General features: G+C 43.7%; 1 protein-coding gene and 1 long non-coding RNA gene across 5 annotated transcripts in view; one reads left to right on the plus strand and one right to left on the minus strand.

Moving 5' to 3' along the window:
- Positions 1-5,685: 5,685 nt before the first annotated feature.
- Positions 5,686-7,081, minus strand: LOC140509907 (uncharacterized). Its single transcript, XR_011968987.1, has 2 exons — positions 6,958-7,081; positions 5,686-5,838 (listed from the first exon to the last, which is right to left on the minus strand). It is a non-coding gene; the product is annotated as an uncharacterized lncRNA (long non-coding RNA).
- The window catches only part of SYT13 (synaptotagmin 13), a 57,844-nt gene continuing 37,773 nt past the window's right edge, over positions 6,998-27,068 (plus strand). For 3 of the 4 annotated variants that reach the window (XR_011968985.1, XR_011968986.1, XM_072617976.1), the window contains exons 1-2: positions 6,998-7,186; positions 26,810-27,035. Coding sequence is in view for 2 of the 4 variants with exons in the window: in XM_072617976.1 (XP_072474077.1) it covers positions 6,998-7,186; positions 26,810-27,035 (415 nt within the window). In the remaining 2 variants the exon portion in view is untranslated. Of the gene's footprint in view, positions 7,187-7,740; positions 15,132-26,809; positions 27,036-27,068 lie in introns of those variants that run through there. The other variant, XM_072617977.1, reaches the window with a different exon arrangement.

Consider the following 27,068-nt stretch of genomic DNA (forward strand, 5'->3'; position numbering starts at 1 on the left):
GTATCTGATCCTGTGAAAAGAGCTTGGAAGAAGACCTCCCTCTGAGTTTCTTGACAAGGGAGATGCTTTCCATCCCCTCTAGGTGGCAGATTCCTCTCATTGAGGTGTATGGACACCTCTGAACAAATAGTTTTGTAAAAGGCTTGACTTTTTCCAAGGCAGGTAATCTAGGAAAGAGCCATATCCCGGAACTCCTTATGCTGCTGGAAGCCCTGCCAGCCGGACCCTGGTCTTTGTGTGGGGAAGAGGCAGGGGGGAAAAGCCTCAGGAAGTCTTTGGTTTCATCTCTCCAGTATCCTTGGATCTCAAACCATTGTTTCAGGATTCTGAGAGCATTTAATAATGTTCCTGTTTGGGGGCTTTCTCTATTGCTGGGAGAGGCTGTTATTATATGATGGAAAGAGTACTGGAATTGAGTTGGAAAATTTGGCTACTACTTCTGGCACAGGGTGACCATGGGCTAGTCACACATCTCTCTGAGTCTCACTTTCCTCATTTATAAAATGGTGATATTGGGAGGAGCCAAGATGGTGGAGTAGAAAGACACATATATTCTAGCTCCTAACCCACAGCCCATAAAATACCTGTAAAGAAAAACTCCCAACAAATTCTGGGGCAGCAAAAGCCACACAACAATGGAGCAGAGGAGATTTCTGTTCCAGAGAGACCTGAAAAACTGACACCAAAGGTCTGTTGAGCACACCGGACCCAGAGTGGAGCCCAGCCCTGCCTTGGCCGAGTGGCACCGGGAGGAGCAGATCCAAGCAGGCTTCAGGGATGGAATCTCCAGCAGCAGCACAGGTCCCTCCACCCACAGGCGCCAAAGGTCAGTGAGAGAGTCTTTTCAGCTCACTGAGAGGCAAGCGGGGTGTCTCCATAACTCATGCCCCCTCAGGAGACAGCAGCAGGGGTGGCAGCAGACAGGGGTTCCCAAAGCAGGCAGTGGCCCGCGTCCATTATTGAAGGTCTCCTCGTAAACTCCCTGAGGGAACTGAGCCCCGTGTGATAGCCCTGCCCCTACCTGAGCACCAGATCTTAATCTCACACTGAATAGCAGCCCCGCCTTCCCCCCCTCCCCCCCGCCGCCTTCCCCCCCCCCACCCCCCCGTTGAAAGCCCTGAGGCTGGGAAGCAGCATTTGAATCTCAGCCCCCAAGTGCTAGGTGGGCGTAGCTGGAGGTGAGGTGGGTGTGGAGAGGAAACTCAGAAGTCAAGTAACTGGCTGGGAAAATGCCCAGAAAAGGGGAAAAAAATAAGACCATAGAAGGTTACTTTTTTGGGAAACAGGTGTCTCTCCCCATCCCTTTGGATGAGGAAGAACAAGGCATACTGCCAGAAGAAGTCAAGGGCCCTCCCTCCAAAGGGTACTTAAACTTGGCTCAGGCAATAGAAGACCTTAAAAAACAAATTAGCAGCTTACTAAAGGAGAACCAAAAAAAAACCGCTGAGGAAAATAGCAGCTTTAAAAAGAGGCTAACTCAATTGGAAAAAGAGGTCCAAAAAGCCAACGAGGAGAAGGAGGGTTTAAAAAGCAGAATTAGCCAAATGGAGGAGAAGGTTCAAAAGCTCACTGAACAAAATAATTCATTGAAAGAGAGAACTGAGTCCAGGGAAAAGAATGACTATGAGTTAAACCAAGAAGTTAGTAAACAAAACCAAAAATTTAAAAAAATAAAAGATGAGGTGAAAGAACTCATTGGAAAAACAACTGACCTGGAAAATAGATCCAGGAGAAATAATTTAAAAATTATTGGACTACCTGAAAGCCATGATAAAAAAAAAAAAGGACCTAGACACTATCTTCCATGAAATTATCAAGGAAAACTGCCCTGATGTTCTAGAATCAGAGGGCAAAATGGATATTGAAAAAATTCATTGCTCACCCTCTGAAAGAAACCCTACAGAAAAACTCCTAGGAATATTGTGGCCAAATTTCAGAGTTCCCAGGTCAGGGAGAAAATACTGCAAGCAACTAGAAAGAGACAATTTGAGTATTGTGGAAATACAATCAGGATAACACAGAATCTGGCAGCTTCAACATTAAGAGGTAAAAGGGCTTGGAGTGGGATATTTCAGAAGTCAAAGGAACTGGGATTGAAGCCAGGAATCACCTACCCAGCAAATCTGAATATAATACTTCAAGGGAAAAAATATAGACAGTAATATAGACAAACTTGAAGATTTCATGTTGAGGAAAAGACCAGATCTGTATTTAAAAATGTGACTTCCCAAGACAAGAATCAAGAGAAGCAAGAAAAGGTAAACAGGGGGAAAAAAAAAAGAAAAATCATAAAAGACTCTCTAAAGCTGAACTGTTTACATTACTACATGGAAAGAAAATATTTTTAACTCTTGAATCTTTTCTCAGTATTTGGGTAGTTGGAGAGATTGTACACACACACACACACACACACACACACACACACACATACACATAGATAGATAGAGAGTACAGGGTGTGTTATATCAGAAGAGATGATATCCACATACACACACACACACACAAAAATAAAATAAAATAAAATAAAAATTAAGGGGTGAAGGAGGAAAATTCCAGGAAGAGAAAGGGAATAATGAAATGGGGCAGGCTATAACTCATAAAAGAGATAAGAAAAATCTTTTTCAATAGAGGAGATAAGGGAGAAGGGGAGAGGGGGGGAAATAAAGCTACTCTCCCCACATGTGGCTGAAGGAAGGAATAACATGCTCACTAAATTTGATGTGAAAATTTATATTACACCACAGGAAAGTAGGAGAGGAGGCAACAAGTGAAGCGAAGGGAATGTTAAAAGGGAGGGCAAATGGGAGAAGGGAGTCACTAGAAATAAACCCTTTCGAGAAGCAACAAGGTCAATTTTAGGGGGGAAAATAAGGGGGATAGGGTAGGTCAGAGGGCAACATAATTAGTATTACACAACATGATTACTATGGAAGTCTTTCACAAAACAACAAATATTTAGTCTATATTGAATTGCTTGCCTTCTCAGTAGGGCTGGGGAGGGAGGGGGAAAGGGAGAGAAGTTGGAATTCAAAGTATTAGAACGAATGTTGAGAATTTTTATTGCATATAATCGGGAAATAAGAACTACAGGGATGGGGGTATGGAAATTCATCTTGCCCTGCAAGAAAAGAGAGAAGATGGGGATAGGAGAGGGGTGGGGTGTGATGGAGGGGAGGGTATGTTGAGGGAAGGAGTAATCAGAATGCAAGGTATTAGGAAGTGGGGGGAGGGGGGTGATGGGGAGAAAAATTGGTCATGTTACAAAGTGAGGTAAAAGCAATTAGTATTAAAACAATAGACTGAATTAATTACTGAGAATAAATCAATGACATCTTTAGTTTGGAGAAAAGAATTTCAGTCTAACTTTCCAAGAGGAAGGTAACCTCTGATAAAATTTGGCATTGATGGAAAAGTCAAGGTTTTAATGGTAAATTAGATTTTATGATTGCTATTTAGTCAGGAACTAGAACATGCATAGAAAGGCATGTAAGCCACTAAGACTTGCCTAAAAGATGTTCCCTAGCCAAAGTGAAACTATAATCACATTTTAAATCTGGTTATAGGAACTTGTCATTTTTAGATGCTATGGGACTACTAGGTGACTGTTCTTCTGAGTCTAACTCCAGGTATGGGAAGCAAGAAAGGTGATCTGAGCCTCCAGTACATGATGCCAGTAAGCTCATGAGATGCTGGTATGAACTGCATAGGTGATCTCAAGGGAAGAGTGGGAGAGCTGGTGTTCAGCATGGGCTGAGGTGGGATTCTCTGGACTCAATTTCCTCACTGACACTTGGCAGACCTTAAGCCTGACTGAATGCAAGTGGACAATCTACTCCTGCCTGGAACTGACATGAAGTTGGGGAGATATTGTATCCCTGCAATGTCCCTACTCTTGGTGGCAATTTCCTACAGTCAAAAGGTTTGTAAGCTTAATACCACATCTATTCAATTATAGATTATGGGTACAGGAACATCCGAGGCTGCCTAAAATTAAGCTATTAGGCATTGGACTTTAGACCAACAACAATAAGTTAGGGTCCTTTAATTCTTAGTAATACTGTGGAGACAATTAGATCAAGAGCTTGTGAAGTTAGCAACATAAATATTATCTGTGTCTCAGGTGGCTTATAATTCTTTTGTGGTCCATATTGTAAACGTTTTAAAAAGATGTATCACCCGAACAAAAGTTTGAATTGCTTCATCTGTTATGAACTGTGTTAAAAATAAATAAAAAAATAAAATAAAATAAAATGGTGATATTAACACTTGTGTGATCTACCATCATTGGACTGTTCTATGGAAGGCACTTTGCCAACTAATGATGTAAGGCTTTGCTCTTTACAGTGATACTAGTTACCTATTGGACTGTAAACTCTTTAAAGGTAGGAACACAGTTTTATATCTATTTATATTACTCACAATGTCATTAGGAGTCAAGAGATACGTTTGACCTTGAGAAAACCATTTTCTCTCTTTAGTTTTCAGTATAGTCATCTGTAAAATGAGAAAGCTGGACTAAAGTAGACACTCAAAAGAATTCATCCATTCAATGAACAAATATTTGTTCATTGAATGAATGAAAAGATGGATGAATGAATGCATGAAGCCATCTTCTGGATTCACAGGCCTTTGTCCTTGAGATAGGAGGCATTTTTAACCACTTAGAACTGTATCATCAGAGAGAAAACAGCAAGATTCAGAAAACCTGGCTTCTTGTCCTGTTTCTTTCACTAATTCTGTGTGTGAGCTCAAAAAAGTCTCCCTCCATCGGTCTCAAGTTTCTCACCTGGAAAAACCAAAGAGGAAAACTAGATGATCCCTGAGATTTCTTCCAGGTCTAATATTTAAGCTCAAATATTCTGTATCCAAAAGTTTCTCTGTTCTTTTCTTCTAAATTTTACCTTTTAACATCTCTTTGGGCTCCACTATTCTATGTTTTCCATGTTAAGGTTTCTGTTAGCCTTGACATTCTATGTTGTAAGTTTCTTTCTAGCGCTAAAATTCTCTGTTCTAGGTTCCAAGGCCCTGTCTAGTTCTCACATCCTCTCTGTTTTAAGGCTTCTTCCAGGTTTGACATTCCATATATTCTGTTCTAAGCCCCTTCCCAGTTATAATGTTTTGAGTTTTCGATTTTCTAACCCTGACATTTCACCAAAGTCAGAGGACTCCTCAGCCTTTCCCTCCTCTCCCCTTCCCTTTCCTTTTTTAGCCTGGTAGCTCTTGTGTCTCTAGGCTGTTTGTAGACAGAACACTCAGGTATTCCCAGATGCTAACCAGTCTCTGCCAACTGCCTTTCTATCAATAAGGTTTATCCAGTTTTCAAAGAAAACAGTCACTGGTCTTCTTGGGGAAGCGTCTCACTAAAAACCTGGGTAAAAATAACAGGGAAGGAAACAATGACCCTGTTCTTAAGATGGTAGAAGATTAAGAGGAGGATGGGAGTGGCCCACAGACAAAACTGATTTTGTCAAGGATTTGCTGTGTGACCTAGGGGAAGTCAACTAACTTCTCTGTGACACTGCCTGTCCACATGTTACAAAGAAGGGGGAGCCCTTTTCTTCACAGTGCCACCTATAACTATATCATACAAGAGACTGTCCCTCTGTTCACAGATGTTGCCTAACATCTTCCCTGGATACCTTTGAGAGTAGTTGTTCTCAGAAAGAATTTCAGGCAGCAGGAGGCTCAGCGATGACAGTTTTAATTAAACATTGTATTTCCCAAGGACATTTTGCAGTGCTGGATACAGCAGCCAAGGAATACTCCAGGTCATCACTTGGGGAAGCCTTTTTTGGAGGTCTGGTAAGTCTCACATGAATTGCTGGGGGGCTCTCTTCCCTAGTTTTGGAAGAGAGAGAGAGAAAGAGAGAGAGAGAGAGAGAGAGAGAGAGAGAGAGAGAGAGAGAGAGAGAGAGAGAGAGAGAGAGAGAGAGAGAGAAAGTCAGGGGCAGTGGAAAAGAGCAGTAGGTATGGAGTCAGAGGCCCAGGGTCCAAATCCATGCCAGACTAAACCTATGTGTCTATTAAGCACACCTCTTCCCCTTCTCCCACCTCAAATTCCTCATCTATAAAATAAGGAGATTGGGGTAATGACCTCTAAGGCTCTCCCCAGCTCAAAATAATCTATTCTGTTATGTTAGTTCAACTTTCTCATTTTCAGATGAGTAAACTGAGGACCAGAAAAGGAAAATGACTTGTTCAATATGTCCAATATGTCCAAATATGTCTCAACTCCCAGTTCAGGCGTCTGTCCACCACATCAGGCTGATAACACTTTGGAAGCCGAAGATCAGAGGTTAGAGAAGATTCCAAGACTAAGGGTTTCAGAGATTTATTCTCCAGGACTGTGGAGGTGATTTTCCGATTTAGGGGCTCGTGGGGGCGGGGAAGCTGAGAGAATCTGATGTGATGTGGCGGGGGTATCATGAGGGGGAGGGGCGGAGGGGGGAGAGGTCGAAGTGAGCCTGGAGGTAGAGGAGAGCTTGGCGGGAGGTGGGGGTTTGGGGGGAGGGCAGGAAGGCCGTTCCCCATCTCTGACGTCTTCCTGTCTTCACTGCATAGTGGCTGCTCCCCTCCCCAACCCCTAACCCACCCCCAGCCCCAGCCCCGCCCCTCCCTCCTCTTCCATCCTTTCCCCTCTGGATCTCTCTGCCTGATTCAATGAGAGCTGCTGGTTCCAGAGGAGGCCAGGGGCCGCCGAGCTCCCGCAGTGAGCACCGGAGAGCGGCGCCAGGGGGCAAGAACCGACCCGGAGGAGCGGACACGCGGGGGCTAACGTTGCTCCTGCCCCTTCCCGGGCCGCACGGCTCCTGGGGCAGCGGGAAGAGGAGCCTCTGCGGTGGCTGGGGGTCCAGGGACAGCGGAACTGAGCCCTGAGAGGAGACTAAAGGAATAAGGGTCTAGGGAAAGGGGGAAAGAGAGGGGACACCCCTGGTTTCAGCCTTGCCCTGAGCGCACCGGAATCGGAGAGTCCTGCCCTGCTCTGACCGTCCGGACCATGGTACTGTCGGTGCCCATCATCGCGCTTGGTGCCACGCTAGGCACAGCAACCAGTATCCTCGCCCTGTGTGGCTTCACCTGCCTGTGCCGTCGCCTGAACCCCAAGCACGGGCTCCAGGACCAGGACCAAGGCCAGGATGCTGAGAAGGCGACGTCCAGCGTGCTTCGGCCCGCCCAGCAGCAGCAGGTACCCGGGCGCCCTGCACTTGTCCGGTGCCCCCAACCTTGCTCCCTTCACCGCACGCGGATGGCAGCCCCGAGCCAGGAGCAGCCCTTCGCGATCGCGCCCCCTCCCTAGTCTGAGGGCGGGGCAATCTGTCTGTCCTTGGGGGGGGCGGGGGCGGGGACTAGCCCCCTGGGGAGGGGGTGTGACCTCCTGGACCAGGGGTGGGAGGAGGCTGTACCTGGCTTGAGGAGAAAAGGAGAGAAAAATAGAGAGAAAAGGAGGGGTGGGGATGAGGGTGTAATAAGGGAGACTGTAGGGCTGGGATGTGAAGGAGGAGAGGGATTTTGGGGGAGGAATAGGTTGGGGGGCTATAGGTGGAGGCAGAGGAGGGCATTGTGAGGGAGAATTAGGGCGAATGGGGACCAGTGAAGAGGGGAGTTGAGAAATGATGGATTCTGGAGGAGTGGGGATCTGTCATGAATTCTGAAGGAGAGAGTTGGAGAAGGACTAAAGAGAGGTGGACGCTAGGGGGTGAGGGTGGAGACTGAGGGGTTGAAAGAGGAGAGGGAAGACCTCCCCCCCACCCACCCCAGGGAATAGTGTTGGGTATGTGGGAAGGGAGGCTAGGAGTGAGACCTCTAATTGAAGAAGTCAGGGGGTTCTGGTGGTTGCTTTGATTTGGGATAGTAGAGACATAACAGTAGCCAAGAGAATTGGGGGACTGGAAGGTTGTGACCAGGGAGTAGGGGGCAGAGTGAAGAGGGGGGCTCGGGGAACATGAACAATGGAAGGGGAGATTGGAGATCTGTAGCAGGAGTGGGGAGGTTAATACCAGGAGGTGGGGAGGGAGGGCTTGGGCTCTGTGAGGAGAGAGAATTAAGGAAGGAAGGATGGATCTGGGACAGGAGGAGGAAGGAGTAGGGACTGATGGAGAGGAGGATTGGGGGATGGGAGAAGAGTAGGATTCCAAGGGAGGACTGAGGTCAGTAGGGGCTGTGAGGAGGGGGTATGAGAGGGGGCTGTGAGGAGGATAGGGGGAATCATGGATTTGGGGAGGAGCTTAGGGAGAGTAGGGAATCTTAAGAGGGAAATAAAGGATTCTCAAGGAACAGTGGAGGAGGGGCTTCAGGGAGATGGTGGAGCATCTGTGTGTGGGGTGGAAATGGAGATTAAAAAAAACGTATGTGGGTCAGGAACCAAACTGAGCCCCAAAGAAGGGAAAATGCAGTGCTCTCTCCAGGAGGGAACATTCTCTGTGGTGGATAGAAAGGACAATTTGTGGGGAGGTAGGAACAGCTGTGGTCTAAAGAGGGCTCAGGAGGGGGAGTAGATAAGACACTGGTGGTTGGAAAGATATCCCCCTCTTTCACCAGTCTGCCCCCTCCCCCAGCTCCCACTACTGCCCTCCAATCATACATGCTGGGGTTGGCTCCACTCATTGAAAGAGATCTCTGGGAGTAACAGGGACACCAGCACCCATCTGTTCTCTCTGACCTCTGGAGAGCAGGGACTGGAAACAGCTCTGTGTTGTTAAACTGTAAGGTTGGGGATGAGTAGGCAGAGGATGAATGTGTACTCTATCCCTGCTGAAGCAGAGAGGCAAATCCCCTTTCTGGGATGATTTGGGGCATGGAGGTGGGTTAACTAGAAAGCCTTCCCTTGAGTTTCAGGACAGAATTGTAAACAGCTTGGAGAACTGAGGAGACAGTGGGCCATGTGGGTACACCCAGGCCCCTGGCTGCAAGTTCCACCTTAGAATCCTTTGACTCTGGAGATTAGATCTCTTCTTTTCATTCTCCTAGTGGGAGGGTCATATCAATGTGGGAAAGGGGTCAGAGACTCATATTATCAGAACATATTCAAATAGCTTTCAGGAAACCCTAGAAAAGAGAATGTTGGCACTAAGAGGAACCTTAGAAAACAGTCAGCAAACATTTGAACAGCCCTAGGCACTGTGCTAAGTGCTGGGAATGCTAAGAAAGGCAAAAACACATCCCTGGTCCTCAAGGAGCTCACATTCTAAGGTCGGGGTGAGGAGGGGGACATGTACATAACTAGGTACACACAAGGAAGATAACCCAACAGAATATTCACTATCAGACTAGGAGGCCTTGCAGCATAGAATGTTGGAAGTGGCAGGGATCATAGATCAGAGAATGTTGTAGAAAGGAGACACCTTAGGGAGCAGAATATCAGAGCTAGAAGACATGTTAAGGATAGCGAATATTAGAGAGGAGAAGAATCTGAGGACATAGAATATTGGAGCTAGAAGGGACCTTAGAACCAGGAACACAGAATGTCAGAACTGAAAGAAACCTTAGAACGTACAATGCTGTAACTGAAAGGGACCTTAGAATTTAGCATGTTTAGAGCTAGAAGGATCCTTAGAACATGGACCTGGGGTGTCAGAGCTGGAAGGGACCCTAGCATAAAGAACATTAAATATCCCTCTCTGATTCAACCCCTGCCTGAAGCATGAATCTAACACTTTTTCTATGTTAAGTACTCAATCACTTTCTGTTCCAGTCTATATAAGCTTTGCTTCACAGATTCATCTAGAAGAGTATTATTTAATAAAGAAGACCACCATGCTGACACTGTACTCAGGGGTCTATTAGTTTCCTTTTCCAAATTGATCTAAGAAATTTCTCCCAGTGCTGAAGGTCATTCTCCTCAATTCAACTGAATTGAAGAAACATCTGTCTTTGTAGAACCCATGGTGCCTAGCACTGGGCCTTCCACCTAATAAGTGCTCAATAGCCTATAAAAGGCCCTTTCTGCCATAGGGCAAAAGATTTAGAGCTGGAAAGGACCTCAGAGGTCATCTGGTACAGCCTGTCATTTGACCAAGGATGGAACTGGGGCCCAAAGGCTTTAACTCACATAAGACAATAAGTGGTGGAGGCAGAATTCAGTCCCTGATTGAGTCCATTTGACTGCAGACTCAGACCTTGAGAGCTCACTCTTGACTGAACAGTCCACCGAAAATTCTATGGAGGAGTGGTTATTGGGGTTGGCCAGACCAGGTCCTTGCCATGGGTCCTTGCCAGAGATGAGAAAGAGGCTATTCTAGGCATAGGGCACAATGTGGGCAGAGTTGGAAGATGCAAGATGAGTTTCTTCTGGTCAGGATGTGTTTCCTACCCATCCCCTTTCAGAACCTTGGTCTCAGTCCCAACTCAGCCTTACTTAACGTTAGACTTGGTATGATAAACATGTTGTGGCTGGTTGCTTAGCAATGGGGAAGGCAGTCAGCTGTATGAAATTTTCATCAAGAAATTAGCATGGGTTATTTCAGGGAGATGTGCAGAACACGGCCTATTGGAGACAAACAGCGTCCTTAGAAACCTTTGACATGCTGTCAGTTTCTTCCCTGAGGTTGTACTCAAAGGGCAAGCCTGGAATCAGCTGAAGCCAGATGGCATTCTTCATTGTCTCTTCCTGGTAAGACATGGTAATCCTTATGATAATGGTTTCTGTTGACCGTAGAATCAATAAACACTTTTCACTACTCCAACCCAAAACATTTTTATAATCTTGGTATTTTTCAGACTTTTAATCACAGGCCACTGACTTTGATCAAAATACACTCAAGGAACATAAAGAGACAGAAAGCAGGGAGAGGAGAGAACAGTGGAGGTAGAGGAGGAGAGGAGAAAAGAGGTGCTGACTGAAAGAGATAGAGAGGTAAATAAAGAGAAAATGAGTTGGAAGAGGAGATGGGGGAAGGAAAACAAAGTGGGAGAATAGAGAGACAGGAAGGAGAAAGAGAAGAGAAAAATGATGGAACAGAGGGACAAAGATTGAGAGACAAAAGACATGAAAAGAGAAGAGAGAGATAAAGGCTGAAAGGAAATAAAGAGCAGGGTGAAGAGCAAAAAGAGAAAGGAAAGAAAAACAGTAGAGTAGAGGGGAAAGAAGAAAGAAGCAGATAGAAAAGAGTACAAGAAGAGAAGTGGAGAGGGTAAAAAGGGGAAATAAGGAAGAGGAATTAAGAGAGAATAGAAAAGAAAAAGAGAGGAGGAGAAATAGTGGGGTGAGGAGAGGAAGAAGAAAATGAAGAGGAAAGAAAGGGAGAATGGAAAGAAAGAAGAGAGGAGATAGAGAGTAGGAGAGAAAAGAAATAGACTGAGAAGGAAGAGAAGAAATGTGGAGAGATGGCAAAAGAATAGATTGAGAGGAGATAGAGAAGACAAGAAGAGAAAGAGACAATGAGAGGAAAGAAAGACAGAAAGGGAAAGGAGGAGAATGGGAAAGAGGAGGACACAAAAGAGACAGACAGAAAGGGGAGAGGTAGGGAGAGCTTGACCAGTAAACAGAGCAAGAGAGAATGTCAGAATGGGACGATACTGTGACTTAGGTGTGTCATGGCACAAAGGGAAAGAAAGAGAAGAGAAAATCAGATTGAAATGGGGAAAGAGAGACATGTGGAAACTGAAAATTAGACCTAGTTAGGGAGAGGCAAAGAGGGCTGAAGATGTCATAGAAGAAAGAACAGGAATGAATTAGACCAAGACAGAGAGAGACAAAGGAAGACAAAGACTAAAAATCGGAAGATAGAAAGGGGCGATCAGGATCAGAGGCACTGGGATAATTTCTCCCTTTTCTCCACACTCACCAGATAGGATCAAATTGGCTTTAGTGTTTTCTAGGAACTCAAGAGCAGCTTACACATCATTCCTATCAGACTATCAATTCCCTTTTGCCCCTTCCTCACCAATAGTCTTTATAAAATGCTTGTGGGGTTGGTGTGGTGAATGACCTCAGAGAGAAGAACTATAATGAGCAGTGAACCCTAGCTGAATTCCTTCTAGCAGGATTCATTTCTAGGCAATGTGGTGCAGTGAGAAAAATCCTAGATTTAGAGCAGGAAGACTTAGGGTATCATCTAATCTCTGCCACTGGGGAATCTTGGTCAAGTCACATGGTGTCATTGGGCCCTCCTCTGTAAAATGGTGGAGTTGGACCTTTCTGGCTATAACTCTTTGATCCTTTGAATCCTGGTCAAATAGACAAAGCCAGTAGTTTTGTGTACATTTAAATGAGCACAATGGTGCGCACAAACACAACTATATTGAAAATGCTGCAGACATACATAGAGAACAAAACAAGCCATGCTCTCTCTTTCTTTCCCTTCTGTCTTGGTCTTAGTAGCAGTGTATATGGTGGGGAATTACAGTTAGCACTGCTTGACTTAAGCAAAATTATGCTTTACTTTGTAAATAAGGACTTTCTAGGTTCTCAGGACCCCACAGAACCATGTCCTCAGTGACGAATGGGTATGAGAAGGAAGGTTAACGAGGAGCTAGCTGCCTTGGAGAATGCCACTGTGGAGTTAAAAGATCTGTCATTACACTTTGCCTTAAATTTGGCAAAGCCTTTTGCACACATCTGAGCTTCACAAAAAGCTTTTGAAGTGTGTACTATTACCTACATTGTACATATAAAGAAAATGAAATTCAGAGAGGTTAAGTAATTTGCCAATGGTCACACAGCCAGAGGTACCAGAGAGGATTTGAATGCAGGCCTCTTCTGATTCCACACCCAACAGTGTTCATTGCACCAACACCTCTCCCCCTGCCCACTGCCTAGTGGGAAATTGGAGGGTTCTCAGTGTCCTGAGCACTTTAGGTTAGATGAAGGATTATGGCACTTTCCCATCTTCAGAAAAAGCAGAGACACTTAGGGGAGAGGAAGACATGCTGAGGGAGAGGAGGTTGGGGAGGAGCGATGCACACAGTGGGAGCTGATAGGTACAACTAGCTTGGCCATAACTGGTCAAGGAGAAGATCGCTGATGGACAGTCAGGTGGCATAGTGGTTAGAGCACCTGGTCTGGAGCTAGGAAGACCGATCTTCTCAAGTTCAAATCTGACTTCAGAACTTACTAGCTGTGTGACTCCGGACAAGTCACTTAACCCTGTTCGCCTCAGTTTCCTTGTCTGAGCTGGAGAAGGAAATGGCGAACCACTTCAGTACGTTTGCCAAGAAAACCTCAAACGGGGTCACTAAGAATCAAACATGACTGAAACAACTCGGCAACAATTACAAGCTCATATATGGGGAGAAGTGGAGATGGGGAGTGATTAGACCCTCTATCATATTAAAACTAGATTTGGAGGGGAGGGTAAGGAAGAACTTTACTATTAACTTGCCAAGGACTTTAGGCAAATCCCTTGATCCCTCTGGGCCTCAGTGTGTTCATCTGCAAAATGGGGATAATGCCAACTGCATTAGCCTATTAATTTTTGGTGGTCTTTCTTTGCGAAGTGCTTTGTTCTGTATTACTCCATTTTTTAGAGGAGAAAACTAGGATGCAGAGGAATAAAGTGATTCGCACAGAGTCAAAGCTAGTAAGCAAGTCAGCAAGCATTTATTAAGCCCCTACTGTGTACCAGCCACTGTGATAAACTCTGGGAATACAAAGAAAATTGAGGACATGGTTGTTGCTTTCAGGACAGCTTAACTTGAACCCAGGACTCCTGACTCCAGGTTCCTGCCAAAACCTAGAAAAGTCAGCTTCTTCCCTCCCCCTTTCTAAACTAGTGACCCTTTATCTTTCTCAGTTCCTTTGGGCCTTCGTACCCTTGGGAAAAGTCAGAAAAACCATGGGCTTCCCACTCTGTATGGCAACCTGTGCTTGATGAGGCAGGAATAACATGGTCCTTTTCTCATCTTAGCCCTGCCAGGGAGGCCAGGAATTGTGGGATGGGATGGGCATGAGGCAGGGCTGGAAAGGCCAGTCTGTTCTGATTTAATGAGGAGCCAAGGTCAGAAGAGAACAATGGACAAAGAGGGGGACAGTCCTTGGGTTTAGAATGAAGCCAGGACCTCCATCATTCATGTGTGACAGACAGCATCTTGGAAGTCCTGGGTTTGCTTCAACCACTTACTAGCTAGATGGCCACAGGCCAACCGCTCTGAGACCTCAGTTTCCTTGTCTGTAAAATGGGAATAAGAATGCTCACACTCAACCCACAAGGCTGTAATTGTAAGTGTTTAGAGACCAGGCTATGAGGTGCGGCTACCACGGAGGGGTCAAACAGCTGTCATCCACCTTTGTCCCAAGTGCCCTCCCTCAACAACCCCCCCCCAAAAAAAACCCCAGTAACACATCACAGCTTTTCTTTGTGTTTCTATCTCATCACATTGCCTGGCACATAATACTCACATAATAAAGACTTGCTGATTGACTGACTGCCTGTCTGCCTGATTCTCCCAGGTCTTTTTAAATTAGGAAATCATTTTGTAAATTCAAGACTATGACATAGATGAAAGATAAAGAGGAGAAATGGAGATTGAGAGGCAATGTGTCCAAGCACACTGAATTTGTAACTAATATACCTACATTCAAGTCTCCTGTGATCCTAAGTAAGCCCGGATCTAGAACTGGGAGAGACCTTAAAGGCTACAATAGCTCCCCTCCCCAATTTTACACTTGAAGGAACTGAGGCCCTAAAGTAAAGTATCTCACCTCAGGTCACACATAGGATCATATATCTAGTACCAGAAGGGGCCATCTAGTTAAGCCTTCCCCACCCCGAATTTTATAGATGAGGAAACAGACCAAGACAAAGTGAACTAACTTGCCCAATGTCACACAAGTAGCGGCAGGGCAGAAGTTTGAACCCAGTTTTTTTCTTTACCATGACCTTGACTCTGCTGTTTGGTAGTTCTACAACTCTGTACAGGTTAGTTAACCTTTCTGCTCCCCCATTTCATGACCTGTAAAATGAGCATGATACTGCTACTTCCCCAGATTGTTGTGAGGAACGATCTTTGTGGAAGGGTGATCCATTCTTTGTAGGCATCGAGGCAGCCTCAGTTCTCAAAACAGGTATTTCCTGTTCAGTGAAGTGGGATAAATCAACAACCCTGGGCTTCATTCATTCAACAAATATTTACCCAGTGCCTGAGAGGGTGCCAATTCTGCCTAAGCAAAACCCGAGCAGAACAGAAAATTAATGGTAAGGAATTTTTATTTATTTTCTCTAATTTCTGTTAAAATTAGATGGAGGGAGAGAGAATATTAGACTCAGACACAAGAGACTTGGGTTCAAGGCCCAGTTCAGTCACTTTAGTGTCTGATAATTGTCTGCTTGTTGGTAAACATCTAGTCACTTCCCTTCCCTGGCTTTCAGTTTCCTCATCTATAAAATGGAGCAGAGTGGAAAGAACACAAGCTAAGTGTCAGTGTCAAGTGAAAAAACCTGGGCTCCAATGAGTCTTCTCAGTACTTGTGGAGCATTGGGGGAAGTCAATCCATCTCCCTGGGACTCAGTTTCCCCATGCAAAAAATGAGGGAGCTGGCCTGTGAGGTTCCTTCTTGACTTGAGACCTATAACCCTCTGACTAGATCACTTGCAAGGCCTCTTCCACCCCTTATGATCCTAAATCCTCTGATCTTTCCAAGAAAAGTGGGCTGTGCTTAAATGCAATACTCAGCTGTGATGCACCATAGAAACGTGAGCTGCCTTTAATGAGAGCATAGCCCTGGATCCCAGCTAGTTTTTCCAGGGGCCTGTTGAATCCCATATTTCAAGATCTTTCCCCCTATCCCTGCCCCTATACTGGATGGTTCCCTGGCTGGTCTTCTCAGTCACATTTCTCATTCCCAGTGCCCAGCAACTTCAAAGAAATGAAAGGATAGGCCTTCAGGAGAGGGATCACAAAGGCAGGCTGGCCAGGCCTGCTCCCAGAGACAAAGCCAGGCAGGACCATCTCAGGCTCAGTTATTCTGGTGCATCAATCAATAGGAGGCCATCTTTACCCAGGAGGTTGAAACAGGCCTTTGCAGGATGGTGACGAGCCTTGATGCCTGATTAAACATCTGTGACACAAGTAGCCCCCCAGGGAGGGGCTTTCAGGGGGAGAACAGGGGAGATTTTCTCCAGGTCACAGTTAAGTGAAAATATTGGTGGGTTTGGGGAGAGGTCCCCATTTCCTTTCTCCCTTCCTCAAGCCTTCCCCCACCCCATGAAGCCTCAGAATCACCAGCTGGGATTATTTTTAGGGAAGGTTCTGTTTCTTAGAAATGATGACCTTGTCTGTTAGTCGGAAAGCAAGGAATCATCCATGTGGAGTCTGAGGACCTTGGACTCAGTGCCTTGCTTTGACACTTTCCTACCTATGGAACCTGCTCCCCACCTCCATCCATGCCTCTGGGCTTTCATTTCTGAAATTTAGGTCATGTGCAGGAATTTTTTATTAAAAAGACTCCATAAATAATTATAGGGAGTGCCTACCAATATCACTGGGTGGCTGAACTGTCAATCAGTATCACTCATAGTTTAAATTGGTTGTTAGCCAGCCTGCAGTTGAATTCCTCTTTCTGTGCCTCAGTGGGAATGGCAGGGCCATAGGGGAAATGGTGCAGAGAATGTGGGACTGAAAGTCAGGAAGACCTGGGTTCTAGTTGTGCCTTGGACATTCACTGCGTGACACTAGGTCACTTCATCTCTTCTCTGCCTCAGTTTCCTCATCTGTAAAATGGGGACTGTAAAATCTGGAGTGTTTATCCCAAAGGATTGTTGTGAGGATCAGGATCACATGAGAGAGTAGATGTATTAAAGGTCTATGGTCAATTAACAAGCATTTATTAAGCATATACTAAATGCCAAGAGCTGTCCTAGGTACTGGGGAGGAAATGGCATAGTGCTGGTTCTCAAGGATATTACACGGGTCTTAATTATTTTTTGTACCTGCGTGTCATGGACCCCTTGACAGTCGAGATTGCTTCTTAGAAAAATGTTTTTAAATAGTGAAAGGAAATGCTAAATTTCAGTAAGAGTTTAGTGAAAATAAAAATGTATTTTTTCATATAATTTTATGGGCCTTCCTAAAATCTATCTACAGATCCTTGAGTGTCTGCAGACCCCAGCTTAAGAATCTCTGTCTAGAGACAGATAGAATATGTATGTGTGTATGTATGTATGCCATGTGATATTATCATTTTACAATTTAGTAACAGTAATTCCCATTGTTCTTTAGAACTAAGAGGAACCTTAAAGAACATGAAATTCAAAGCTCTTATTTTACAGAATAAAGCCCAGAGAGATAAAGTGATTTACCCAAGGTCACATAGATGATGATGTAGACAGACTGGATTCCATCAGCAGATTTCTCTGACTCTTGAAGTCTTGTTCATAATGATAAAGAGAGTACAAGAGGCCCTTTACTTATTTGTACTTTGCCCAAGCTGGCCGTTGCTTGCATATTTAAGATACTGTTAAAGGGGGACTACCCAAAGTATTCCATAATCACCCTAGGGCAGTTGTGGGGCTCTGGCCCCACATGTTCCTCCCCCTCTCTTCTTTACGATCAAAGGATTTGGTTGCAGAAAGGATTTATGAAAGACCCTAGTCAAACCCCCTCACTTTTAAAAAGTTTAATTAATTAACTTTGTTTTCAACAATCACTTCCATAAGTCTTAAATTTCTTCCCCCTCTTTCTCTTCTCTCCCCAAGACAGCATGCAATCTTATATGGTGAACCCCCTCACTTTTTATAGGAGAAAACTGAGGACCAGTGAGGGCAAGCAATTTACCATATAGATAGTAAATAAAGTGGAAATCTACCATTTCATTAAAGTCTGTAGTTTAAGGAGTAAGAACGCATGCATATATTTGCTCATTAATTAATTAATTAAGCATTGATTAAGAACCTACTATGTTTGATAGGCTCAGCAAATCTGGAGTGCTGACAGGGATTTTCTTTTTGTGTTGAATCAGAAAAGCAGAGAGAAGGTGTTCCAGTCTTCTGTCACTGGCTGACTGAACTGTCAGTCAGAGTCAAGCCAGCCAACAACCAATTTAAACAATGAGTGATGCTTACTGACAGCTCTGCCATTCAGTGATATTGATAGCCAGAGGAGTAGGTATGGTTTACTCCTATCATATGACTATCTATGGAGGTTTTTCCATAACAAATTCTTGCATATAACCTAGATTTCAGAAATGAAAGACTAGAGAGATGAATAACGAGATGGAGACAGGGAGAGAGACAGAGAGACAGAGAGAGAGATTGAAAGGGAGGGAAGAAGAAAGAGAACTTCATATATATTTACCCTGCCTCCAATGTCTTCCACCCATAACCAATCCATTCTCCATATAGCTGCCATATTGATATTTCTAAAATATAGGTCTGACCACATCATTCTCCTTCTCGAGAAGTCATGCTGTATTAAATACAAAGTATGCTGGGATTTATAACTATACAATCTGGCTTGAGATCACATTTCCAGGCTTATTACATATTATGTCAAGTTGCACAGTGGATAGAGCAATGGGCCCAGAGTCAGGAAGACCTGAGTTCAAATTTCAGCATTTACTAGCTGTGTGACCTTGACAAGTCACTTAACCTCTATTTGAGGTTTCTTTGTAAAATGAAGGGATAATAATAGCAGCTACCTCTTAGTGTTGTTTGAAATTCACACGAGATAATATCTGTAACATGCTTAACATGGTGCCTGGTACATAGTGGTACACAGTATGAATACAGGAAAGTATCATGGAGTAATGGATGGAGCAGCTAGGGGGGCCACAGTGCATAGAGTCAGCAAGACTCAACTTCCTAAGTTCAAATCTGGCCTCAGACACTTACTAGCTCTGTGACCCTGGGCAAGTCATTCAAGCCTGTTTGCCTCAGTTTCCTGATCTGTAAAATGATATAGAGAAACAAATGATAAATCACTCCAATGTCTTTGCAAGAAAACCTCAAAAGTGGTAATGAAGAGTCTAATAATAACAAAAATGGTGGATATAGAGCCGGCTTCTCAGAGCCAGGAAGACTTGGGCTCCAGTCTTTTATGTAATCTCATCTTTGTGACCCTAGGTAGGTGACTTACCTTCTCAATGCTCTTGGTAGCCCTAATGCCATCTCTAAGACTCTAAATGGCAGAGATACTGTTTTTTTCTTTGGTAGAGGGGATTTCCTCATCTGAGAGGTCTCTCTGCCAATGGAATCAATGGTCTACTGACTCTAGTCCAGTTCTTTTCCCCTTTAGATGCTCTGCCTTCCAGTCAAAGCTGCCTATCTATTGTGTTCCCTGTGCATGAAACTCCTTCTCCCATCTCCATGCTTCTATCTGGGCTGTCCTGCAGGTCTGGAGTACCCTCTGTACTCACCTCTCAACAACAAAGTTGTTGTTATTGTTCAGTAATTTCAGTTATGTCAGAGTCTCCATGATCTTATTTGGGATTTTCTTGGTAAAGATACTGGAAAGGTCTGCCATTTTCTTCTCCAGCTCATTTTACAGATGAGGAAACTGAGGCAAATAGGGTGAAGTGACTTGCACAGGGTCACACAGCTAGGAAGTGTCTGAGGTTGGATTTGAACTTAGGTCCTCCTCATTCCAGACCTGGCCCTTTATTCACTTGTGCCACCTAGCTGACCTTTAGGATCCATAGTTTCCTTCAAAACTCCTCTCAAGTATCCCACCCTACATGAGATTTATCCTGATCCTGATCCATCTTGTCTTCAGTTTTCTCCTCTATAAAATGAGAGGGTCAGAGCTGATGAGGTCTGAGGCACCCTTTTAGCTCCAACCCTCTAATCCTATGTTCCTCCTTTCCTTTCAAAATTATTTTGCATTTCCTTAATGAGTTGTGTCCCCTCAGTGGAATTTAAGCTCCCCGAGGGAAGGCTCTACTTCATTTTTTCTTTTGTATCCCTATCTTTTAGCTTAATGCTTTGCACACAGTAGGTGCTTAATAAATGATTCCTGAATGAATGAATGAAGGGAAGGAGCATGAAGTAGTGAAAAGAGTACCCAGTTTAGGGTCAGAAGACTCGAGTTCAAATCCCAGCTTTGTTGCTTACTATTTGCATCACCTTGGGTCATTCAACAACTGTCAGCCTCAGTTTCATCATCTGTAAAGTGAGATGATTGTAAGGTCCTCTCTAACTTAGTCTGTGACCCAATGAATGAATGAATGAATGAGATCTAAAGATAAAACTAAATTTGTTCCCCTCTTTCAATTCATGGAGAGGCAGCATCAGTGTGACATCATGGAATTGGGATTGGGGATTGGGAATCACAAATCTTCTGCTTACCTGAGTGGTCTTGAACAAGTCTCTTAACCTCTTTGGCATTCACTTTCATCCTCTGCAAAATGAGGGGGTTGAATTTAATGATATCTGAAGTCTTTAAATTGCAAGATCTTTTTTCCCAACCAAAAGTCTGAGAATAGAATAAGTCAGGTTTGGGGAAGGTTGGAGGAGGGGATGGAGGGGTGATACCAGCTGGGAGGAGGGGAGAGTAAGAAGAGAAAAGAGCTGTTTTTAGAGTGAGTAATTGATGTAATTAAAGTTATTAGTAAAGAAAAGCTTGGTTTTTAAGGGGCAAATGAGTCAGCAGCAAGTGAAAGTCGGCAGCCCAGTGCCATGTGGTATGTCTAGAATTCTTGTATATTTCAGGAATGCCTGATTCCCTTGTAGGATGAACACCTTGGATCTGCCATCTGTATGGTGGATAAGAATAGCCTACCTCACTTCAGGGGACCTTGGACTTGACCCCAATGGCTGCTAGGGGAGGAGGTCTCTGGGAGAGGTATTGAGAGGTGGAGTCTACTGGTGTTAAAGGAGACCCAAGGCTCATAGACATAAAGTTGACCCTTGGCCCTCCACTAATCTAAGGGAACATAAATTAAGACCAGGAGGGGAACTCAGAGCTCATCTAGTTCAACTCTCTCATTTTACAGATGAAGAAATTGAGACACAGAGAGGTTAAATAGCCTGCCCCAAGTCATATGAACAAAAGGAGGCATAGCCAAGTCTTTTGACTTCAGATCCAGTGCTCTTTTTACTGTCTCAACATCTTTCTTATATTATAGTGGTGATCTGGGTTGTCAAAAGCCAAAGGGCCACCAGCCTTTTCCACTCCTGGAAAGGAGTCAAATGAACAGTTTGTGTATCTATTTTTTGGAGATCATCCTGGCTAAGTTTGGAAATGCTCATCACTAACCTGGCCTCAGAATGATGAACTCATTGGCCCCCAAAACTCTTAGAGTCTGTTGATTCAGTTTAGAGGAATTTTGACCCCTTAGGATAAAATCCTTCTCACAATCTGATTCTTGCTGACCTTCACAGTTTTTTATATTACTCTTTTTCCTACCCTCTGAATTCTAGTGTCCATGACACTCCATCTCCTATTGCCTATGTTTACCCAAATTGTTTCCCCCTGCCTAGAACTCCTTCTCTCCTCCTTGTGGGATCTGTACCTTCCAAGTACCACATCCTCCACAAGACCTTTCTTCTACTTATTAGCACTCTATGTCCCCTTGAAGTTACTTACTAGATAGTCTATGCTTATCTGTGGGACTGTCTCCATTTCCCTACTCTTTGCAGCATCTAGAAAAGTGCCCAGAAAAGAGTTGGCATTGAATTATCTGTTGAATAAAATCAAATTGCATGCTGGCTTCTGACACCATCACTTGACTGAGGCTGCTGTCTCTGAGGTTTCCAGTGAGCTCTTAATTGCTAAATCCAATGCCCTCTTCTCAGTACTCATCTTTCTTGACCTTTGTGCTGCTTTTGATTCTGGTGGTCATATCCTCCTCCTCTCTTCGTCCCTAGCTTTCTGCTTTTCTAATACTGTTTTCTCTTGATCTTCCTCCAACCTGTCTGACCTCTCCTCGGTCTATCCTGCTAGGTCATCATCAGTGTCCCACCCCTCACCTTGGGGCTTCCTCATGATGGACTCTCTCTCTCTCTCTGTCTCCTTCTCTATCTGTCTCTCCCTCTCCTTCTTTCCCGCCCCACCTCCTCCCTTTTCTGGCAACTAGGTGATATAATGAATAGAGTGCTGGGCTTGGATTCAAGAAGACCTGAGTTCAAATCTTACCTCAGACATGTGGTAACATGTGATCCTGAGCAAGTCTCTTAACTTCTGTGTGCCTCAGTTTCCTCAACTATAAAATAGGGATAATAATAGCACCTACCTAGAAGGTTGTTGTGAAGATCAAATGAAATTGTACTTGTAAACAGCTTAGCACTTTATTGCCTGGCACATAGTAGGCACTATGTAAATATCATCATCATCATCACTGTGTATCTTTCTTGTCTCTCTTTCTCTGTCTCTATCTCTATCGCTATTTCTGTCACAACCTCTATCTCATATCACATCAGTTCCCCTGGATCTTCTGTGCAGTTGACCTTCTCCTCTTCTCTTTCTCTATCTCTCTTTGTTATTTCATTTCTTCCCATGGATTCAGTAGTTATCTCGATGCAGGTAACTCCTGGATCTATATATGCATCCCTTCTCTCTGCTGAGCTGCAGTCTTACTATCTTCAAATCCCTGCTAGGTATTTCCAACTGGATATCTTAGAACTAACAAATTTGACATGTTCAAAATGAAACTGATCATTTTTTCTTGTAAGCCTAGCTCTTCTTCTGAATTCTTTGTCTTTTCAGTGGCATGACCATCCTACCAGGCATCTGGCTGTCCAACTTCAGAGTGATCTTTGACACTTCCCTCTTTCTCACCCCCATATGTGAAGCTACCAAGTCTTGGTGATTCTTTCTTTCCATATCTTTCACACCCATCCCCTTATTTACACTGACTTAACCACCACTTAAGCTCAGGCCATCATCACCTCTTGCCTAGACCATTGTTAATGCCATCCTATTGGTCTCTTGGTGTCAGGAACAATAAGAAGGCAAGGTTGGCTGGGCCACAAAGTGTATGAAGGAGAATAATATGAAATAAAGTGGAAAAATCAGTCAAGATCAGGTAGTGAGGAGCTTTGAATGTTAACTAGAAGACTTGGGCATTCCCTACTTATATGTTATCATGGGAATAATCATGGCAAACTGCTCCAGTATCTGCCAAGAAAACCCTAAATGAGGTCATGAAAAGTTGGATGTGATTGAAAAACAATCATCACAGCTAAGACACATTCTTTGACCGCTAGGGGGTGCAGTGGGTAGAGAGCTGGACTTGGAACCAGGAAGATCCAAGTTTGGATCCCACCTCAGACTTTCTAGCTTTTTGACCCTAGCCCAATTACTGAACCCTCTCTGAGCCTCTATTTGTTTTCTTATCACTGAAAAGTAAATAATAATAATAACGACAGCGCCTACGTCCTAGGGTTGTCATGAGGATCGCATGAAGTATCAGCGCTTTGAAAACCTTCAAGCATGTTATAAATATTGGCTATTATCACTATTTTTAAAAATTTCTCAGTGTGAGTGAAGGTCCGCACTAAGTCATGTACAGTGCTTTGTGACCAAGTTCCCACGTCAGCCAAGAGCACTGACTCCTGTCCCTGCACCTTTGAATTGACTCTCTCCCCCACTTAGAATGCACTCCCTCTTTGTGGAGTCCCCGGTTTCAAGAGTTAGGATCCATGAGCTACCAGTGCACCCCCTTGCGCTCACCCCATCACCTTGTGTCTATTTTATGTGTAATTTGAAATGTACATTTTTCTGGAGAGACACATATGTTGCCTGAAGGCTGGGGCCATTTCACTTTTGTCTTCATTCCCAGTGTCTAAATGGTGCTTAGTAGGTGCTTCGTGAATGCGTCTTGACCGGTTTATTATGGAGAAGGGGTCTGATTGGCCAAGGTGTCAGGAGATCTTTGGGAGATCTAGACTGTGAACTTCGGGTTCAGTTTCTTCATCTGTCAAATGAGAGGAATGCGGTAGATTTTGTCCCAGGTCCCCTCCAGCTCTTGCATTCTACGATTACAATCACTGCCAAAGGCAAAATCAATGCCTCATCAGCTGCCCCAAGCTAGGTCACGGAAGCAGTGAGAGAATGGACATTATTTATAGTAACGAGCAGCAAGTACTCTGGGGAAAGAAAAATCTGATCCAAACATCTGCAGATGTTCTCAGATCGAACCCTATTTTTATGAGGAAATGCTGCATAGGCTGCTCAGACATTGGTCTTTCAAGCGGGAAAAAGAGCTTTCGAACTGCTTCCCTGCCCCCTCCTCAGTTACCTTATATTTAGGTGGTATATACTTATATACATATATGTGGTCTCCCATCATAGACCGTAAGTTCCTTGAGGGTAGGGGCTGTTTGGTTTTTCCTCTGTAGCCCCAGTGCCTAGGTATTGCTTGGCACTAATTGATTGAAAAAAGAATTACTAACCCAAACCAAACGGGTATCATCCCCGTAGCTGGGATCAAATCAAGGTATAAGAAGGTGAAGAGAAATTTATCATCCGCCTTTCTGCATTCTTACAACAAAACCCACAAAGAACAGATATAAACAGGAATTGCATTCAATATAACTACAGAATATAAAATATTTTGGAGTCTACAAATCAAATCACTCACAGGAATGATAGGAATACAATAAAATACAATAAAAATGCTTTTGACAGAAGTACATCTGGGCCTAAATCATTGGAGCAATGCAGATTACTCATGTTTGGATTTCACTAGTGTAATTAACATGACAACACTGTCAGAATTAATTTACTCATTCAGTATAAAACCCAGCAAACTACCAAAGGATCACTTCATAGAACTAAGGAAATGATCAAATTCATCTGGAGGAAAAGAGGTTAAGAAGTGGGGAGGAAAGGATCTTAGAAGTACAAGGTCTCAAAATATATTTTAAAGTAGTAATCACTAGCACTATTTAGTACTAGTTTAGAAATAGAAAAAATTCAATTAGTGAGATATAGTAGGAACACTATTTCTAGAAACAGAGTATCAAGGTTTTTGATAAACCCAAAGGTTCCAGTTTCTGGAGTAAGGACTCAACAAAAACTACTGGAAAAAACTAGAAAGCAATCTGGCAGAAATTATGTTTAGACTAACATCTTACACAATATACCATAATTTCTAAATAGATACATGATCTAGATATCACTTTGTAAACAAATGAGAAAAGAATGGAAATAATTTTTATAGTAGATAGGGGAAGACTTTTTGGATAGAAAGGGATGGGTAGATAGTCATGGAAGATAAAATAGGAAATTTAGATTACATGAAATCTAAAGTTTTTATACAAATAAAATCAATTCAGTTAAAATCAAAAGTGGAGTGTTTCTCTGGAAAAAATAATTGGAGCAAGTTTCTCTGATAAAGATCTTATAGTCAATACATAGATATATAGGAAACTGATCCACATATATAAGAAAAAAGATATTTTCCTATTGGAGACAGGCACAGATATTTCTCAAAAGAAGAAAGCTATCAATAGGTACATGTAAAAATGTTCCAAATCACCAAAAATATGAGAAATTGGGCTTGATGTGAGGAAGACCTTCCTGGCGATGGGAAACATCCAAGAGTGTCTCTCTGCCACTTGCCTCTGAGCAACCCTAAAATACTACTTCCTAAGAAGTTCTGTGGATAGTCCCTTTCTCCTTAAAAAGGGAATCCCCCATTTTAAGGAAATAGGAAGGTTCCGGTCTTCTCCTCAACATCTTGATGATACCATGTGCTATCTGGAACCCATATTTTAGGAAGAATGTTGACTAGATGGAGAGTATCCACAAGGGGGTGAGCTGAGTGGTCATGCCAATCAATCAACAAACATTTATTAAGCTCCTGCTCTGTGCTAGGCACTGTGCTGAGCGCTGGAGACACAAAAAGAGTCTTTTTCCTCACAGAGCTTACAACTAAATGCAATAGGAGGATAGGTTGAAGGGACTGGAGATATTGAGCCTGGGAGAGAAAACTTGGAGAGGCATACTGTCTTCAAGTTTTTGAATGTGGGTGAGAGATTAGACTTTCAAGGAAAAAAAACAGCTACTAGGAATAAGAAGTAAAAGTTACAGGGAGGCAGATTTTAGTCCCATATGTGGAAAACCTTTATTCTGTCCAGGAGTAGAATGGACCACCAAAGAAGGTAGCTAGTTTGCCCTCAATCCAATCCATATAACACCATCTCTGAGCTATCACTGCGCTGTGTGTCAGGGTGCAAAGAAAATGCATCATCAAGCAGAGGGTAGCCGACCACTTTGCAGGGGTGCTCTAGGGAGGATACCCTTAGAATGAATTCCTAAGCTCTCATTAGCTCTGAGATTCTGTCATGTCCACACAAGGTTCAGAGTTTATCTGTCTTCTTCACTTCTTCACTTCATCCGATGGAGCACTGGACTGGGAAGATATTGGAGTCTGATTTATTTACAGTGTGACCTTAGGCAATTCTCCAGAGACCCAGGTAGCACACGCCTGACTCTGCCCTGGAGGAGAAAGGTGGTAGAAAGATACATGCCTCCCCACTCAGCTTTTTGTGCACACTGTTTGTAGTTAGGGGTAGGGCCATTTTGGTATGCGGGAAAGTGGATTTGGAGTCAGAAGATCTGGATTCTAGTCCTGGTTTTGCCACTTAATCACTATATGACCTTAGGAGAATCACTTCACCTCTGGGGGAACTCTATGAACCCCTCTATAAAATGGGGGTTTTAGAATGTGGTCTCTAAGATCCTTTCTGGTTCTAAAATTCTATGATTCCAAGATTTAGTACTATCCTTAGAAGTCTATTCTTCCTTAATGTTGGGATCAATCAATAAGCATCTTTTGAGCACCTACTATGTGCCAATCATGGTTGTTAAGTAATAGGGATGAAAAAGAAGTAAAATAGAGTTCCTGCCTTCAAGGATCCCACAATTGAATGAGAAGCAGCATGGGGATGATGGTGAAGGATGTAGTAACCAGTAAAGACAACTTGTGTTTCAGTTCAATATTAAAAAGTCCACAGAGCCTGTCCAGCCCAGAGCTCTCCTGAAGTTCCCAGACATCTATGGACCTAAGCCAGCAGTGACTGCCCCAGAGGTCATCAATTATGCTGGTTACACCTTGAGGACCACAGAAGAGGAGCCAGTCCCTGCCAGCACACAGGCCCTGAATGACAGTCGCCTCAAAAGACAGGTCACAGAAGAACTCTTCATCCTTCCTCAGAATGGTAAGCTTCCTCTCTCCTAACACCTCATCCTCC

The sequence above is a fragment of the Notamacropus eugenii genome, chromosome 6 (assembly GCF_028372415.1).
Source record: "Notamacropus eugenii isolate mMacEug1 chromosome 6, mMacEug1.pri_v2, whole genome shotgun sequence".
Lineage (NCBI taxonomy): Eukaryota > Metazoa > Chordata > Mammalia > Diprotodontia > Macropodidae > Notamacropus > Notamacropus eugenii.